Here is a 19,775-nt window from a genome sequence, read left to right on the forward strand (position 1 = left end):
CTGTACTGCAGGCTGATTATGGTCAATGGTTAATTTGGGGATAAGTGCTCGTAGAATGAAAAGACAAAACAAAGCATAAAAAATTATTGAGCTTGTCTGGGGAGAATAAGGCAACTAAATCCATCTTGTAAAGATAAGGTAAAGGAGTAGCAGATGGCAGATTTACACTTTTATGCTGATTCTGAGAATAGCCTCAAAAAGGGTCTGGTGATGAAACTGTTTTTATGTTACAGTAATTAACAGAATGCATTTGCTGTGAAAAAAGAATCCAGAGACACAGAAAGGGGTACAATTAAACATTCTCTTTATTGGGGCCTTGCTCCGAAATGGCACACATGATAAATCTGGTTTTTGCACAATGCCCATTGGTGCTGCTAATGAGAAGACCCACTGCCACATTTTACACTTTTATTTGGATTTAGATCAACAACACAGATAAGATACTTTGGTCAAACACAAGAACAGGTTGCTGTGCCACTCTTTCCTGGCTGCAATAAACATTGTAATGTGGAAAAAAATGCTGGTTCTCCTGGAACACCAAATGTGAATCTTGGATTGGCACACACAGCTAATAAATACATCGTATGCACTTAGTACTTTAAAACAGAATTGCACATGCAAGATGTAACCAGGCTACTGATCACCTTCACCACTGTCCCCATACTTTTTATGTCTATGCTCTTTGCTTGCCTTTTTCACAGCAAGAAAGTCTGTAATTTGCTGCTCTACTCAGTATGTCAGTGGTTAGACTGGTGGATGTGACACATATAGAGAAGGTTACATTGAAGTCCTTCCTGCCACAATTGGCACCTCCTCTACGGAACAAATTGCCACAGAATGCAGCATAGGTAGCGATGGCGACACACCCAGGTGAGTTGAGGGCTGCCTACAAGCCCACGAGGAGAGGTTCTTACCAAGCAAAGGTATAGCAGAGGGACTGGCGCAAATGCAGTTCTTACAATATCAAGAGTCAATACCACAACCACACAAATAATGACATATCAATAATATATTGTACAAGCTTATACAGCAACACATGTTGATTTGCAACATTGTACAGTTTAAATCTAAAGTGCACAGCCTCAATCTGAGGTGACAAAACAGTACTATCAATATAATAAAGGCAACACAATTACAGACACTATTTCCTCTTACTTCACGTCCTCATGATATTACGTTGAATTAATACTTAATTTATTTTAGATTAAATTAAAAGCACATCTCACATTGCACTTTTTATTTTCTTTTCAAGTATGTTAGAGCCAGCAAAACAATATTGCTTTACAAACACAAGTTGGCCATGTAGGCAAAGTTAAAACCAAAACTTTTGTAGGGTTATAAATAGACAGACCTGAGCCCCGTAATTCCTACCGATACTTCCAGCTGTTGAAGGGGAAAAGAGGATAAACATCAGCTGCCTTCTCAGAGTCACTGCTAATAGTGAGGAATGGGGCAGCAATGAGTTCTGCAGGAGTCATGCCCATGGCTTCTAAGGCTGGTGAGGGTTTGCATGGGCTGTTCTAGGCAGATGTGGCCTAAGCTCATTCATTTACTGCCATTTCAAAAGTTGTAGCAAAGGACATAGTCCAGTACTGGGAGAACCTTTGACAACGCAGTTTGTTACTTAACCTCAAACAACCTCAAACAACCTCCAACACTGCCATCTGGATTACGGTCATCTTTAGTTTAGGCCTTGTCCTGCAGACCTGTACATCCGTAAGAAGCCTCTCCCCTCTTAACGAAGCTTTCTTTCGGAAGCATTCCAGGCAATTCATATTCTGTACAGTTTTGTACTGCTCAGAGCAGAAATGGTTATGAGGTAAGCACTATTCAGACATGTGACTTTTTGGATAGGCTTTTTTTTTTACCCCAGGACAAAGAAACCATCCAAATACAACCTTATTTCAGTCTTGGTTAGCACTGTAGATTGATTGTGCGTCTGCTTAGTTAGGCCAAGTGGGAAACATAATTAGGAATAATAGCATCCTATTGTGGTACTGTAATTGATCTTATTAAGTGGTTTTAAGAGCTGCAGTACTCTTGAGGTTTTTCAGTAATCAACCCTGGAGACCTACAATCCATGTGACATGGAGAAATGAGGTATGGGTACCTCTTCAGAATGTATGTGGGCTTATGATTTAAAATAAGCAGTAATAAATACTTGAGGCACCTCCATCAAAAGAAAAAGAATTCTGGTTAATTTTCAGCTTCTGTCCTTGCAGTTTTATAACCCATATAAAACAAAAATATATATTTTACAAAATAGGGTTTTTATATATATATATATATATATTTCCTTTTGTAAAACTATACCTATTTAAATACATTTGAAATACTGCTATAGGTAAATTAGAAACTCTGTTCTAATACTACGAAAAAGGCAAAATACTTCCACTTTTAAACAAACGGCTTATATACTCTGTTTCTCATTACCCTCTCCTTATTCTCTTAATTTGATTTTGTCACCATTTTGGGCAAATTTGGCATCATTTGGTCTGACTGCTTTTAATTTAAAGTAGTCCCCATGTTAAAATTTGGGATAAAATTTTAAACATCTTCTGTTCTTCCTCATTTGTTTCAATGCAGCTTTTTGTGAAACTAATTATTAACGAGGTATTCTAAAACTCAGGAAAGGACTTTGAAGGAGCCATGATTTTTTGATTTTAAACTGTACTCTACTCCAACGCCACAATATAGAAATAGATTTACTTTGGAACAAACTACAAATACATTCGCACAGTTTGTGACAACTTAATTGTCTACTTAGAGGTCCAGGAACAGCCTTTCACACCCGGTTATTATAAATCTTGTCCCAGGCGCTCTATTTCATCAATCAGGAAATCAATGTCCTGATGAGTTGCTGCTGGGTTTGAGATGACCATCCGGAAGAAATTCACTTTGTCTCCCAGAGGCTGATAGCTCACCATGGTCGTCCCATATTCCATCATCCTTGCTTTTATCACAGGTGCCACCTGCAGTGGTGTTCAACAAGAAGCAGGGGATGATGATGATGATGATTACTATTACTATTATTATAACTAAAAAGCAGAGGCTTTTTGTGTTTGTTTGTTTGTTTGTTTGTTTTTGTAAGGATGAAGAGATGTAAGAAGCTGTTAAGGTGAAAATCAGTCCAGTATTGATAAAGCAGTTAACCTCCATTAAGGAATTAAATGGCTAAGGAATAAATGGCTCATTTGAAATATACTGGGTTTACCCAGTTTCTTTGTCCTGCTCTTTAAATCACTGGGGAATCTCCCCCCTACTTTCTCAGTTTTGCTCACAGGCAATTAGCACACGGTAACTGGTTCTTGTGGTGCTCAAATCAAGTTGCAATTGTTTTCCATCTTCTTTTCGTATGGCAAAGTGCATACATATTGCAGCATCTGTGGGGCTCACTCATTGCTGTTTACATTAACCTCAGTGAATATACACAGGGTTCCAGTAAGAACTCCAGAGAAGAGGCCAGCTCAAGAATACTGAACTTGGAGGCCAGAGTGAAGTGGTGCCAGACTAACCTGCAGCAAGGTGACCATGGAAGTGTCATCTGCCAGAATACAGCCAGCTGACCAGACCCCATCCCTGAAGATCATTTCTGGGCCTGCCTGCCTGTAAGGTCTTTGCTGCTCAGTGCATGACTCCCTAGGGATGCTGCTTACCTTCATGAGGCGGCTCATCCTTTCTTCGCTGTCTTCCACGCTGCGCAAGCTGGGAGGTATGTACCAGAAGCAGACGTTTGTGTGCTGAGGCTAAGCACAGAATAACAGTGGTTTACACTGTAAGAAATGCTCACAATATCTCAATTGCAATTAAACTCACGCCTTCTCCCCCTCTCATGCATCATATTGTGACAGCAATGAATGGTTTTCATTACTGTGGTCCACTGAGAGTCATAACTGTTATTAATGCAGAAAGAATAATTTTAGGCAATTTATTTCTAGGATGTCAGTTGCAGAAATACATCACCCAGCTATGCAAATATATTTACCCCCTCCTGAGAAGCATCTAGATTTTGTAGGTGCTGTCCCCCCAGGAGGCTGAAGGGAACACATGGATAAGGCAAGAGACTATCACAGATAATTTAGAGGTGAGGACTGTGTCATTTACTGTTATTACATGACAGCATAATACAGAATCCAGTCCTGTAAACAGCAGTCACAGGTGGTACATGAAATAGTCTAACATTTTTGTATATATAATAAAATTTATTACTGCTCTGTTTGATTCCACTAGCTTCTGTATTCATATGCATGCATAACAGCATTTTAGCTAGTTTAAGTTAATGTGGGAGTACTAAGTGAAAAGCAGAATCAGCTGACATTTTGTGTATTTTTGCAGTCTCCTAGCAGTTGTTTTCCTTGCTGTGTTTCTCTATGCTGAACATGTGAGCTACAGCAATTCTGACTGCTGTCAGTATCTCTACCAATCATCAGACTCAGTGGACCAAATTCAGTGATGATGTGCAAGGTGTGGGAAATAAACTGCATAGCAACATGTTTGGAGGAACATGATGTCACTGCTGCCACATGAGCCCAAGCAGCACCAGCCCTGCATTGCGCTGCAACCCGCATTCCTAACAGACCCTGGAATTACAAAACGACAGCTGCTTTCTACTGTTTGAAAGCTGGTTCTGACTGTGCGTGTTCTCCTTTATCCTGAGATGTCACTGTTTAGGTTCAGTGGGGTGACACTGTACAAACTGGTAAGTTATGCCTCATCCCTGGATCCTCTAAGGAAGAAGGTTATCAGCACAACAACAGGTTTTGATACAAGGGCACTGAGTGCTATTACGTGCTGTAGGTTTGACCTGCTGGTAGCGTCCCGATATCTACAGTAAGCTCAGGTTGGTAACTGGGAAAAAAGCAGTTATAGTACATACCTTTCCATCAAACACCATTTGATACCCTTCTCTGTTCTTTATTTTGTTGTATAGGTATTCTGCAAGTTCCAAGCACTTATCAATTTGTGCTTCAAATCCTGTGGTTCCCTTTAGAGAAAAGGGGAAAAAAAAGAGTGACTGTTCTGTGACCAGACACAGCGAAAGGCCCATGCAGCACTCACTAGAGTGCTCACCATGGGTCACCTCTCTGATGTCAGCGTGGACAGATTAAGGAAGCAGTTCTGTCAAGTGAAGGATGCTCTCCTGTGTGCAGCTTATGCAGGTCTTGCTACTGGCTCCCCTATTGCTAACTCTGCAAGTAAACCCTTGAGACTAGCTCAGTTCTCAGCAAAACACTGGTAACATCAATGATGAAGGTGCTCTCAGTGGTGGATTTTGCAGAGTTGCCTGGGCTGGCACATAATTGTGTCTCCACAGGAAGATACTGAGTTCCACACATGGGGTGTTTCAGGCCATTTTCAGAAGACTTTAATCTTCGAAAGGTGATGAGATGGCTTTTTTCCAATAACATATATATTTTTAATTAAACACAAAAATGTGCTTCCTGGGACAAGCCTGATGTCTGTGGAAATGCACATTTTGTTCAAATACTGCCCCACTTCCCTGGTGTTTTAACTCCTTTTATTCTAACTGACATCTCATCGAGTCAGAAGCCAAGTCTGTAAGACCCCCACAAATCCTGCTTTTTCTTCTCAGGCAGAAGTCCTAATCATCTCCCTGTGACATCACGATTGCTCCTGCAGTCACCAGCTGAGATGCCACAAATGAAGGATCCAGCTTGAAGAAGGAGGAAGGGGAACCAACAGCTGGAATAGATAAACCACTTAGCAAATACACATCCTATTTTGCAATATTAGTATTACAAGTGGGGTGTGAGAGGAGAGAAAGTACAAGGTATATTGAAAATATGGGGTTTAAAAGAAAAAATGTCTCTGAGTATTGGAGAGGTATCCTTCCTCAACCTATTCTGGCAGTGCAGAACTGACTTAAAAGCCCACGTCATTATCTCTCTGGGGACAGAGATTTTGAAAACCAAGTAGAGCTAGCACAGCCCCAGGAGAAAGGCCTAGAGTTAAAGAGAGATTTGTCTACAGCTGCCTGCAGCAAGTTAATACAGAAGCTACTGCAGCCACAGCAGCCTGCATCCTCCTCTCCAGAACCCCACACATCCAGCCATACTGCATGTCTGTCTCTGAATTGTTTGGAGAGTTTTAATGAAGCACATGAGGATCTTTCAAGGCTTTCTGGAAGTGAAAACAGTGATGTCGTCTCCTCTGAAAAATCTTGGGGCAACTTCACACACTAAGATTGAGTAAATACAGGGAAGAACTTATTTAGCAACACTGTACAAGTACAGATGAATTAATCATGAGATCTAGTGATTACATAGAGAACAGATTTTGATGAATTTTCCCCAACGCCTCCAAAAGGTGACTACATATCTCATTCGTAGTACAAAACTACATATTCCAGTCTCAATTTGCCATGCTTAATTTCTGAATGTCTTTAAAATAAAACATCTTTTTTTCCAAAAATGGACATAACAACATTCTTAGATGTATGATTTATGCTGTTAGACTCCTACAGTTACACAAAGCAAATGCTATGCAAAGCCATGGAGTTCAAGTTTCAAAATCACGAGCTCTTCTTTGAAGCTAAATTGTTAAAAGTATGAAAAAGAGAAAACAATAATATTCTTTCTTTCATGTTATATATGGAAAATTCAGGTCAGGTATTTTCTAGCATGATGACTGCAGAAGAGAAACTAGTATCTGGTGCACATTATTTTACTGCAAACAAGAATATTGCAGGAAGTCCTACCTTTGCCCTCCACATCAGCCAAAGCTTGAAGACATCAACGTGCCGCCCACATTGCAAAGCCTTGTCACCAGTGTCATAAGACAGGTCGTAGTGTTTGTCTTGTTGAAAGAGGTAGGACGCATGCATCTGATTGCAGCTCTGCATCAGTCCCTTATAGAAACCGAGATACATAAACGTCATTCTGGCACTCTACTGTTTAGAGGGTTGTGTTGGGTAAGGGGCTGCACAGCAGAAAACACAAGCACCCAAATTCATCATATTATGTGTCCAAGGGCAAGAGAAAGACTGAAAGAAAAAAGAGATACCAAACTTGGTTTGTCAGTGGCCTACATCTTTCTCGTCTCATTCAGTGCCCAGGACATGGCCCAGCAATGTGTAAGCCGCTCCCAGAGAGAGCCAAGGGTTTTTTTAAATGAACTCTGGACACTATAATTCTTAGCATCATTATGCATAAGCTCATTTTTGGATCTCACTCTTGTCGTGGTTCCTTTACCTCCTTTCCTTGCAAGGCATTTGAAGGAAATGCCTAGATCAAATGCCTCAGATCAAGCCAGTTTCTTGACTGATGTAAAGATTTTCACACCACTTTTCTAATAATTGCTTTGGTCTCTAAAATTCTGCTTGTCATTGTTTTTTTCATTTTTTTAGAGGCATTGTTCTTATCCCAGAAATCTGCAGTGCTCAGATTGGATGCTTAAATGGCAAGGAAAGCTTTGAAAAACAGCATATGGACTTTAAAGAGCCAGCCAGAGCTGTTTCTGGGCTGGTAGACACTGTTTAGAGAGCCAGCTCTGTGGGAGGGCCAGCAGCCAACAAGGTGTAGAGCGTGACCAAGAAAAGCATTAGGTTTCTTTTTAGCTTCTTAAGTGAAATGCAGAAAGTCATGTTCTGGTTCTTACGCAGTCCTCATCAAGTTTAAGACAAACCTTGTGGCGGTTGCTAAAAGTGCAATTTCCAGCCCAGTAAGACTCAAAACTTTGCTGTTTATCATTAAGTCTAAGCTTTACATATAACTCAAAACTGAGATAGTAAAATGTGGGGGGAGATGGGGAGAAATCAGGTTTCTCTAATCTGAGCCATCTGTTCTCACCAGAGGTCAAGGATGGTACTGACTTCAACCAGGTGGGATTTGTCTCAGAGGACTGACCCAGAGGGCAAATGAAAGCCAGCTTCTCTCTTCTTAAGCACAACCACTTTGTGTACAATCTGTTGTACAGCTGTTAGCAAAACAGCAACCAGCTTTTTGATAGCTGATCTACTAAGTAGTGGTTGTATAGCAGCTGTCCAGTAACTGATGGTTATATGAAAATTATAGGCTTGAAGGGTAATTCAAGTTCTAGTATTCCTTCTTCCAAGTGAACTTAGTCCTCCCTTTTTATTTTCCATGCGCCCAAAGGTGGATATATGGATCAGAGCAGGATTGAAATATCTATCATAAAAGTCTAGGAAGTGTAATGAAGCCCCACTTATGGATGAAATATCATACTGCATTCATACCACAGCATTCACCCTAAGAGGATGGGATTTTGCTTACAGCTGTTTTACACCACACAGAAACCAGCAGGGTTACACAGCTATGCACCTGCAACTTCACTACAGGCATTCTGAATGCAAAGCCACAACACTGTAAAGATATTGCCATTAATTAGATCTGTCTTTTCTGGTAGACGGCTGCTTTAATTCCCTTTTACACTCACAGCCCTCAGCCTTTGAGTAGAGAGCTGTTTCTCACTTTCTTTTATAACTCTCACTGCATTAGCAATTATTAGCTATGACACACGTATGAAGAAAACATCCAGGACTGTCAGAAGCAAAATGTCAGACAGGACCAGAGCAGCAAGGATTTTGGGACGTACCTCTTCCCTCACTAGCAGGGCTGAACACTGCAGTGGGACTCCCATCATCTTGTGAGGGTTCCAGGTCACCGAGTTGGCCCTGTGACAGAAAACCACATGAAGCTCAGACACTGTTCCATTGCAGTGAAACGATGGAGACATTTAGTAATGGTCAGAATAATAACGAACAAGGAGCAAAGCTCACCTTCTTCTTTTGTTTGAGGAAGCAAAGCTAAAGTAATCTCGGCTGAGAGTAAGAAAGCAATGCCTTCCTCAGAGACCTAGCTCTGGATTGTTTTTGGATGGCCATTTTGGCAACTTATCACAGGATAACTGCTCTATCCACTACACTTAATTAGTATTAATCCTTCCAGAGAGTCATCTATCCTTTGTAAACACAGGGTAAACTTCTCAAGAACACTCACTTGACTGATGAACTTTCTAAAGGCATAAGGCCTTCAGAGCAAATACGCAGACAGGGAGCTGGCAAAATAGCAGATTCCCTCCCACAGATTTCAGTATCAGTAAGATTCTAGTAACTGATTCACACAGGTATTTTTGGTATTTTTGAAAATTCCTTTACATATTTCTGGGTACCTCTAAGTCTCCAACTAGCTTGGAAAACCTAGAAGTAACTTTTATCATTGTTGTGTTGGTAATTTTCACAGCTCCTTTCATTTCAGTTTGGATAATGCACACTGGAGAATCAAGTACAAAATTACCACAGCAATAAACACAGAAATAATTCAGTCTTCTACAGAGGAGTCCAAGCCCAACTCCCCTCAGGACATATGCTCTGCACAAACAGCAGTCAGCCCAGGTCTTGTGAAGAAACAGAATGCTGTCACAGTACAGACCAGAGAAGAGACATTTGGGACTGCGACAAGTGCTGCAAGGCAGACTGTCCAGTAACAACCTTTATTGTTTTAATTTTCTGTTATGCTTGACTGTCTATTTGCTAATTACTATTATTACATATGATGACTGGCTGATAGATGTATACATTTGCATCTTATTTGGCAAGCTGACAAGGATGCACAGAGCATGTGATTTTGTGTAGTGCAGTAATTTGAGTTTTGATGGTGTAAACTGCTATAAATGAGTCAACTGGCCATGTAAGCACTTAAAGGACTCAGGATGCACTTGTAGGTAACGTTTGTGTAAACAGAAGTAAGCATGTGAGAATGTGGCAGTATTTTCCTTCATAGATTTTGGGACCGTGTTATAGGTTTATGCTTGTCCTTATCATTTCCTACCAAATTGCTCTCCCTCCTTCAAAGCAAGCAACTTCAAAATGCACAGGGACACTGTGCCTTCTCCTTTGCTGTTTAAATGGGACTTCATAAGTGCTTGATGCAAAAACTGTACGTAATAGTCTTCCAGAGGCAACATCTGGCCACTTGGCTTGGCTTCATGAATACTTGGCAGCTTTTAATCAGCTCAGAGTCAGCCATCTGATTACAACATCAGAGCTAATGATTCTGAACATGCACTCAGGTCCATGAATTTCCTTTGATATGGTACTTTTTCATTTTTATCTGTGTCTATGCTGAATCAGGCAAAACTCCTTCAAGAGATCTGTAGGTAACAGTAGTGGTATAGATTTTCTTAGAAGGATTATTTACTGACAACAGCCAGATGTTAATTATCTGCCTAAAACATTCAATTTACCCTAGGGTCATTTATTTCCCCAGATTTATCCCAACTGCATCCAAAAAAATATAATAATTATCCAAAATAATTTTCATTTGTTTTTCAACAGTTTTTCTGGACTTGAGCCATCAGTATATGCTTGAAGAAACTGCTGACTGCAAGAAACAACAAAGGAAAACTGCGTGGATCCACAGATGTTTTTCTAAAGCATCTCACACTCCCCAAAATAAATGCAATCCAAGCACCTTTGTGATTTTTTTACTATGGACCATAGAGAGAAAAAAAAGCAGAAAACTCTTCCTCTGGAGATTCCAAATGGATGACATGAGAGATTCAAGGCTGGCAGAATTTGGGCCTCAGCCATCATTAAAACCAGACCAGGGTGCTCTCACTGGCCAGCCGCCACTCTGGGAAGGATGCCCAGACTGAGCAGAGCATTGATCCAGCTGCAGGCATGATTTTCTCACGTAGCTCTCACTGCTGTCCAGGCCCTGGGAGTGGGGCACCAGGCTGCATATCCTGATGGTGGTCAGACCTATCTGCTCCAGTCACATGCTGCCTTCAGGTGCTCTTCAAAATGTGCCATGCAGAGCCTACAGGGGATGGTAAGAATGGCTTTGCAGCTCCTCTGTGTTCAATGTGTTTTTTTTCAGGACTGCCTGTTACCAGAAGGATGGGAATACTTGGAGCAAGAGTCCTTCATTCAATGGTCCCTTTTTACAATCAAAAAATTGTCTGAGTTGAAATGGACCTTCAAAGGTTATCTAGTCCAACTCCCCTGCAATGAACAGGGACATTTTGTTCCTTCTTGTTCCTTCCTCTCCCATGAAACACAAGTAACAGCTCCAGTTCTATTCAGATCTATAACACACCACGAAATGGAATTGTTCATAGAAATTGGATCTGTTAAGTCTCCACTAGAAGAAATCTAGTGAACTAGAAGAATCTAGTGGGACTAGAACAAGTCCCACATTTGAAATCTGGACAATCTGAAGTGCAGGAGAACAGGACTGGAAATGACAAGCTTCATTAGTTCCTGACTTGGCACATGGAGTTGGTGCTTACCAAGCACTGGAGAAATTCTGGACCTAAAGCATCTTGTTTGGAAAATTCTCCAGTGTGGGTTCAATCCGAACTTCTAATTCCCAAAGAATTCTGACAGCAATTTGTGTGGAAAACACCTTTTTCCCGAACTCTATCCTCGCAGACAACCATTCAGATTTTTCTAGTGCACTGGGTATTTGGATGTACATCCTTTTAAAGGACAATATATAAATCTGGAGTACTGGAGGCAGTCTTAACTAAAGTATATCAAGTTCATAGAACCATTGCCTGCTTTCCAAATTTTGCATGTGAGATAGATACATGATAATAGGAATAGGTTGAAGAAATCATCTGTAATTTTAATCAACAATTTGATTTAGAGATAAAAAAGAGGCAGGAGGGGGTATAATTTAATCAGCTTTGGAAAATATACAAATGTGAGCAGGACTCCAAGTGCCCAGCATACTGTCTCTAGTAAGTGGCCTAAATAGATGCTTGGAAGAATATAAAACAGGGCAAGCATATGAGAACTTCCTCGAAATACTCCTCAAGCCTCATGTCACTCTGTGGCTCCCTGAAGTCCTGAATGGTTTTTGTTTGTCTTCCCCTGAAGTCACGTAAATCTTAACATTCCATGGCAAGGAGATCCATAGCACAACTGAAAGTTTCTGGGCAAGTTTCTGTGAGTTTAAGTGCAGCCTTTTCAGATGCCAAGCTACACTGCTATCATTTATGTTCAGCTGTGTACATGTAATGTTGATGGGCTCAAGACTGCCAATGCGTATATCCAGACATAATTAGCACAGCTGGGAGGTGGCATTCCTTCCAGAAGTGATGGAGCAGTGGCTGGTGACTACCCTAACACTGTCCCAGCTGCAGGTGCACCCATCCACCTTTTATACTGAGACCTCAGCAGGCAAACCCTCCAACATTCATGACAGAGAAATACAATGCTAATTCATTTTGGACAGGGAATTAGAGGATGCTGTAGAAACCACTCTGGACTCAAGAATGAATGTTGGAAGGAATAAAAACGCAAACAAGAAATGTCTGCTGCTTGCACTACAAAGCACAGTGCTACCACACTGTAACACTGAACAAAGGCACAGAGCAGTGCCGCTTCAACTGGAAGGGCAGTCTGCATAATTCCTTCCCTCTGTATCCTGGAGATAACAGAGCCTGATTTTTATTTGTGTTTATAGATACTGCTATGGTAATCACAAGTGTGCTAAAATGCATTTAACAAATGTGTTTAATTAGTGCTAATAAATCATACCTTTCAACACCATTTAGCTTCCATTTGTGCTTCCTTGACATCAGCAGCCCGCCACCCCATGCTCCCTAGAAGGCAAGATACATTATCTTAATGACAGGACACCTCTGCATTTCTCCAGAATGACACCTGTGAGCAGACCTGCCTGCCTTCCCCCATTTGCTTTTGCTTACAGAGATCTAGGACAGGTAGATATTTTGTGTGGCTGCGCAGTAGTTGAAAGCAAACATGAATCCTTAAATTGGAATGAATTGGGCTGACAAAGTAATCAAAAGCATGATAGTCAGCCCTATGGAAATTCAACTACCAAGCTTTCTTGGAAAAAAAGATTTTGCAAAAATGACATAAGATCCATTCCAGGGCTGAAAGATGATCCTTCAGAAAGATTTATTAGCAAGAACCCAGATAAAGCTGAGCAAAGCAGCCAATCTGATAAATCTCTTTAGCATCTGGATTAATCTGCTGGGCAATTTGGGGTGTTTACTCCAGAAAAAAAATGTAGACTTCTTATGTATTTATTTTGCAGCTGCTGCAGAAACGGAGCCAATGCACATTATGGTTCTTATGGATTTCTTGGACTAGTGATATTTAAAGATAAAGCTGAAGGCCCAAAACACTCGAAATAGGTCATCCATCTTAAGCATGCCATTTACTATGAGTACTGCACAGTCACAGCTCCTGCTATGTCCTCTTGGCCTGAGCCTGTCAGAGGACTGGGAAGTCAGCACTTGGATAACAGACTTAATTACAGAAACCAAATATGATGGTTTTGTAAAAAAAAAAAAACATTCATGCTTACGTGCCTTGGAATCTGCCTCCCTCACCCACCCCCTCAAGATGATACTTACGTCCACATGCATCCATATTTTGTATTTCTTGCAGATGTCTGCAATAGCTATGAGTGGGTCAAATGCCCCATACACTGTTGTTCCAGCTGTGGCACTCACTAGAAAAGGAACAAATCCCTACAAGAAAGCACAGAAGCATTTGGCAAAGTCACACAACAGCAGCCCTAACTCCTCCTGGGAGCTAGCATTGCTCTGATGGCTGCCTGCACAATGAGCCCACAAGTGGCTCCTAGAGGACACAGCTGCTGCATCACAGGGCTTTTTGTTAATTTAGATACTAGAAATATTACAGTTTCTACCTTAAGGTGGCAGCAAACTTCCAAACCAGTCTCCTCCGTTTATTTAAGACGCAGGAGACAGGCAAGGGCTCAAAGGAACAGTTCTGCTCCCTATCACCTACCCAAAACAAAAGGGTCTGCTCTATATAACGTCATGTAAAGCAAATCTTATCTGCAAGGCACCTCGGTGCCCAAGGACCATCTCTTGGACTCCTGTTGCTAAATGCTGTGCGTCACTGAGGAGCACACAGTCACCTGGATTTTGCACTGTGAGGCCTTGAGTATGCCGAAACTTGCATCAGTGTTTTGTTTTCAAGTCATTTTCTGTTGACTTCATAAACAATACTCAGAGTAGTAAAGGTAGAGGGCGCCAATATATATTTGTCAAACTGAGGCTTAAACAATCAGAAGTGTCTGAACTTCATTTTGCAAAAGGAAATGCAGTGTCAGGAGATCTGGGTGGAGCTTTATTGCCAAACCAACTAGCTGTATCCGTATGGTGTTTTTTCACTTTTTTGTTTTGTTGGGGGAAGCAGAAATGCAAGTAAACTTAGTAGTAACTTACTTTTTGTTTAGCCTCAAGAATTCTTCTTTCGAGGTCTGATGGAATCATTTTCCCTCTGGGAAAAAGAGGGATATTATAAATTTGGTCTTGAAATCATCTTTTGCTGTTACTTCTTCACTTAATGGTAAACCCACAAAGGAACAAAGCAACATTTTTGCCCACAGCTTATGAGGCAATAGACTCTGTCCATTAGCCTACATTTTCAGTCTGCTTACTTTTTCAACTTATCTGCAACAACACGGTGATGGCAATAGAGACGCTCATAGTCACTTCCCATTAAAGACTGAGGCAGCTCCCCGGAGCTCCCCAGTCCTGTTGGAGGTTGCAGCCCTGGGAACTGCTCCTGGTTCCAAGCAAGGGGCTCAGCCCAGGTTCCCAGGATGCTCCTGGGCTGCCAACTCCCTCTTAGCAGGCACAAAAAATGCTGGCTGAGCTGCATGGCCCCAGCACTGCGACAGCTCCAGTGTAAGCAGCACTCTCCGTGATCTGGTCCCAGGGACGGGCTCATTTCAGGGTGACTGCTCAGAGTTACTGGTGCATTACATGTTCATGTTTGCTTGAAGCAAGATGTGAGACAAAGTAACCAGTCCAGACTCAGATGCACTGCCAAGCACTCTGCATTGGCTGCATGCCGTATTTGCAACACATTTAAAATGAACCATTTGCCTGAGATTCAGAATCAGTGGTAAAAGGCTTGAAGGCCAATTTATAAAATCTCGTAAAAGAATTAGATGCAAGGTAAAACAGAGCTGATATTGAACACTGAGGTTGCATTTCTTTGCTTTAGCCACAAGCAAGACTAGCTAAGAGGGAGTATACATAATGGTAACACAAATATGACAGCTCCCCACATTATAGGAATAAATTCATCAATGGGTCTAAGTGTTGTCCATATACATTTTTATATATATATATATATATACACTTCGAAGGAGTTCCTAGTTCTTAGTATAGAGAGACATATCTTTCCTTTCAGTACAGGGATAATTTCTATTTCTTCTTGTTATTAAAAAATAAGAGTAACTTCTACTAAAGCTCAAAAGAGCACTTTGAGGAAAACAAAACCACAATTTTAAAATTTACTTTTAAAAAAAAACGAAGCAACTTTTTTTTCATGATATTTAGATGGATGCAAATAAAAGGAAATATCAGTTTTTAGTAATAAGCTCCTGTTAAGCATGACAAGTTTCTATCCTTACACACCTCACAAGTCAGTGACTGGTTCAGAAGAAATGGGTTTGGATTGCTCAGACTTTTTTTTGGCATTTCTTTGGCAAAATCTGTCCTTCATTTTACTCATTCAAAACAATGAAAGAATAATTGAAACTAGGAAAGTTCTAGTCTAAAAATTATTCCTGATTTTGTCACATTCATACAAAATAAAAAAGTATTCTACTCATTCTGGGTTCCCCCTAATTACCCGTACACATTCAGAAAAGGAGAAGTTGTCTTATTTTCACAAACCATTTCTGGGACTGTTAGAGGAGTAAAGAACAAAAAGTATGCCAAAGGAAGGCTCCGAATTCCTCCTCTAAACTGAGTTTAGATGTTGGTCTTTAATTGCTTCTCTTTTATTGAAGATGTGCACAGATTCATGCACAAAGATGGGCAGGTTCCTTTATTTGTACCCAGAGAGGCCATCAGCCAGCCCCTGGTCACACTGATTACGTGCAGGAACTCATGGTCAGGTGAGTGCAATGTCCAAGCAATGCCAGACTTTACTAAGCAGCACGCAGTAGATTGGCTTAAAGTACAGTCCAGCACAACACCTTGCTCCATATTCAGCAAACAGCCAACAACATTGCACAGCATTTCTTTGTGTTGCCACCTGAGCTAAGATGACCTGAAAGCCTTAAAATACATTACAAAATAATTAAATGCTTTGTTACTAAGGTACCTAAAAACACATCTTTACACAAACCTCATCAAATAACATGGCAGGATGGTTACATGAGGCAACACCAGAGGCAGGAGGATGGCAGAAGTGACTTTGTAGCAGAAGAGCACTGTGGACAGAGACTGCTGGTGCCAAAGCATTCTCACAGTAAATACATCTGTGTATAGTCAAAGTGGAACGTTTTGACTGCAAACCTGCAGTTAATGTGCTACTGCTACCAATAGTGAGGTAATAAAAGAGGCAATGAAAATGTACAGTTGTCCAGCCTGGGGCATGAACATTTTGTGCACGCTTTCCTGGTTGAAATTCACCACACATTTACACAGTCCCATGAAACAGCAAAACCAGACAGGCTTGGTGGAAGCGGATCAAGGTGGGCAGGAAAGGAGCTGCCAAGAAGCATGCTTGGTTATGCTGAAGATGTTGAAAAGATCTTATGATGCTTCTTCACACTCATCTTCACCAGCCCATGACAAGCACCAACAGCTTCTTCTGTGCTTCATCTACTGGGATTTGCTGAGAATTGCAGTAATCTCACTGTGTATTTCACGGTGGGCTGGATAAGTACTGTGGTCTTCACAGAAAAAAAATCAAGTTGAATTTGCACAAGAAGAAAAGGAAACCATGACATCGCTGTTGCAAGTCTGTCTTTAGCGAGTAGAAACAATTAGATTTATTCTGATGCATGTTGGATGTTGTCATTAATTCCTCGTCAAGGTTTGTTCATTTTCAATAAAGAGATACTAAGCCCACAAATCAACCTGCAGGCATTGTGATTGGCACTGTAAGTTGCTTAATTTGGTATTCTACTTTTATAGAGGTTGCAAAAAATTTTCATTGCAAGAAAACTTTCCATTTAAGCTAGAGTCATAAACACTTCAATACCTTGTAACAATGGTATTTGGACCCACTGCAAGAGAGTATTTTACTGAAAAGCTTCTCAGTAGAATGGATGAGGATTTTTTATTTTACATTTGTCCCATAGAATGTGTGCTTTTCTAGTAAATTGCGGATCTTCATCAAATCAAGTTCATTTTGTTAACGTTTCTTTGCTTTCACAAAATGGGTTTTGGTAACCTGTTAGTTGGGTGAGTTAAGAATTCATCTACCATCAGTTTTGTGGTGCCTATAGAACTGCATGCAGCCTGCTGTGCTACTCCTTTCCATGGGTCATCCCCTTGTTGACCCATGCTGCCCATGGTTCTGGAAATATCCTTCACAGAACTGACAGCATATCCCACTGCAAGGGGCATGTTCCCACTATGGGAAATGCCATCCAGCCAAAAAGGACTGTGGGATCACAAAATAATACAAATACATTAGCAAATGCTCCTCTATTTCACTCCTTTAAAATGCTCATTTCAGCTAATTTCAGTGTACCAAAATGCAAGAGCATCTTCCCTAAGAAAGCTCCTTTGTGGTTTCTCACCAGAACGTACAAATATATGTAAAGATTGTTAGTTCAACTTTTTGTTTCACTTCAGGAAGAGATGAAAAAGAAATATGAAGAATCCTTGAGGAAGAGAACTTCAAGATTTTTTTATCGGTTCCAAAAGAAACTACAACTACAGTCCCTCAAGTGGGATAAATCACTGCAAGGCTGACTGAAGATGATACCTCTGTGAGTTATAATGTTAACTATATCCTACATGCTCTCTCCATGTTAAGCACCTGGTGATGCTCTTCTACGTACCAACAGAAGGAATAGCATTTGGCATCTTTACTTACCTTTCATCGCACCTAATCAGAATCACACTATCTGTACCAATTCCCAAGGCTGCAGCTCCTTTTTTCACAGAAAAATGACTCTGAAAAAAACAAGTTTTGTTATTATTTATTGCTTTTATTAATATTTCCTATCCAACTTAATGAAACATTACACTCTTGCAAGCCCTTCCGCAAGATGTTCCATATAGGCAGTAATTCTAGTCATAGACTTTGAAAATTGATCACTGCAATTTTAGGCTTCGTATCAGGTCACTACAGTTTATTAGAGAAACAGCAATCCCTGGATTTACTTCTGGAATATTAAATATATAGTTGTGGCTGGTGATGGACCAAATTCCGTCCTAGTTGCACACCTGCACTGCATTTTGCTCATACATACTGAGCAACAAATTTGATTCAGCAAACCAAAAACTTCCCCAGAGAATTCATCTACTTTGTGGCACCAAGAGTGATGCGCTTCTGCTATGTAACTTCTGGCCAAATAACAGACTGAGAGAAATTGAGAGAGCCTAATTGTGATCTCATGCCAGCGAAAGTTAGTTAGCTAGTTATAACTCCCATTAATAGACAGAGCTACTGTAGTTTAAAATCAGGTCTGGGCTATTATATTGCTAAATCTATTACCTAATCTGTATGGTAAAACATGGAAGTTATATACTAGAGAGCAAGTCAGCCTAATTTTCTTTTCCTCATCTTAACTCCTGTTAGTTCATAATTCTAATTCAAATCCTAATGATTAAGATCATGAAATAGTTTTAAATCAGATTTTATCACTAAGAATCAGATTTTTTATTAAATGAAATCCAACTGTAACAGTATCGTCCAAAGAAATTCTTTGTGTACACCGCAGCAGTGTTAGCTCAGGAGATAACACTTTAAAAAAAAAAAAAAAAATCAATGAGAAAATCTAGTAAGGCTTTTTAGGTGCCCAAGATGTTAAAGAAAGGAAGACACAGCCCATCTTCCTGCCAGTGCAGGAGTGGAGAAGCAGACCACAAAACAAAGCAGTAATCAGTAATACACCACTGCTGTATCAACTGAATACTTGGCTTCAACAGTACTGCAATAACTGGAGTGATGTATGGAAAGAGTTGAATGTGCTGGTTATGTGTAAGCATCACCTACAGACCTTATAGTCATTGGGACTGCACAGAGAGCTTAACAGCCCTATATAACAACGAGTATGTTGAGAGAAATGAACGTCAAATGTACACCAGGCTTTAAGACAGAGAGGAAGAAGAGTTGGACTGTAATTCGTGCCTTGAACTTAATATGTAAAAAAAACTACTGTGCTTTAAAAACAACTAAGGGGTAACTTTCATTAATAGTCCTGACTACTCTGCTTAAGGTTGCTCTATATTCTGCACTACTTAAAACAGATTTACTACTGTCATTTCCTTTTTTTTTTTTTTTTTTTTTATTAGAAAATAGAACTATCCCAAGTGCTTTTAAAAGGAAATACAGATTGGAACAGTTTACTACGAGGAAGAAAATTAAGCCCATGTGCTCAAAGGCATCCACTGGAAAAAAGCCAAGCTCAGCTGCCTCATTGAGAAGTCTCATGGCACTGTTAACAGAGCACTGGGAATAAAATGAATATACTGCTGATTATCTCAGATGCCTGAAGGCTTTTTAGATGCTGAAGGGAATTCAGCAGTTAGGAACCAAAATAGGGGGAAGAAAATACAGAAGGTGATACAATTTCTAAGCAAACTTTGAACATGAAATTGCTCAATCTGTGTACGCAGGCGCAGACATACGATTGCTGCTACATTTTTGCGTCTCACGGAAACATCAGAGGAATCACAACCACCTGAATGGCTCTAAAAGAGCCAGAATGAAACTAATCATGCAAAAAATACAGTTGTAGGAGCGAAAAAAGCATTTCTAATGATGATGATTATTAAACTCTGTTTTAGAATTTCTGGGACAATAC

General features: G+C 40.4%; 1 protein-coding gene across 1 annotated transcript in view; it reads right to left on the minus strand.

Annotated features, from left to right (window-relative positions):
- Positions 1–287: 287 nt before the first annotated feature.
- Positions 288–19,775, minus strand: part of GAD2 (glutamate decarboxylase 2) — a 33,359-nt gene continuing 13,871 nt past the window's right edge. The window contains exons 8-16 of the mRNA XM_085227226.1: positions 17,840–17,919; positions 14,215–14,269; positions 13,372–13,488; positions 12,527–12,591; positions 8,575–8,653; positions 6,719–6,868; positions 4,877–4,984; positions 3,657–3,746; positions 288–2,972 (exon numbers count right to left, since the gene is read on the minus strand). Of these exons, the coding sequence (XP_085083352.1) occupies positions 2,799–2,972; positions 3,657–3,746; positions 4,877–4,984; positions 6,719–6,868; positions 8,575–8,653; positions 12,527–12,591; positions 13,372–13,488; positions 14,215–14,269; positions 17,840–17,919 (918 nt within the window). The 3' untranslated portion in view covers positions 288–2,798. The remainder of the gene's footprint in view (positions 2,973–3,656; positions 3,747–4,876; positions 4,985–6,718; positions 6,869–8,574; positions 8,654–12,526; positions 12,592–13,371; positions 13,489–14,214; positions 14,270–17,839; positions 17,920–19,775) is intronic.

Source organism: Meleagris gallopavo, chromosome 6, assembly GCF_905368555.1.
Source record: "Meleagris gallopavo chromosome 6, MGAL_WU_HG_1.1, whole genome shotgun sequence".
Lineage (NCBI taxonomy): Eukaryota > Metazoa > Chordata > Aves > Galliformes > Phasianidae > Meleagris > Meleagris gallopavo.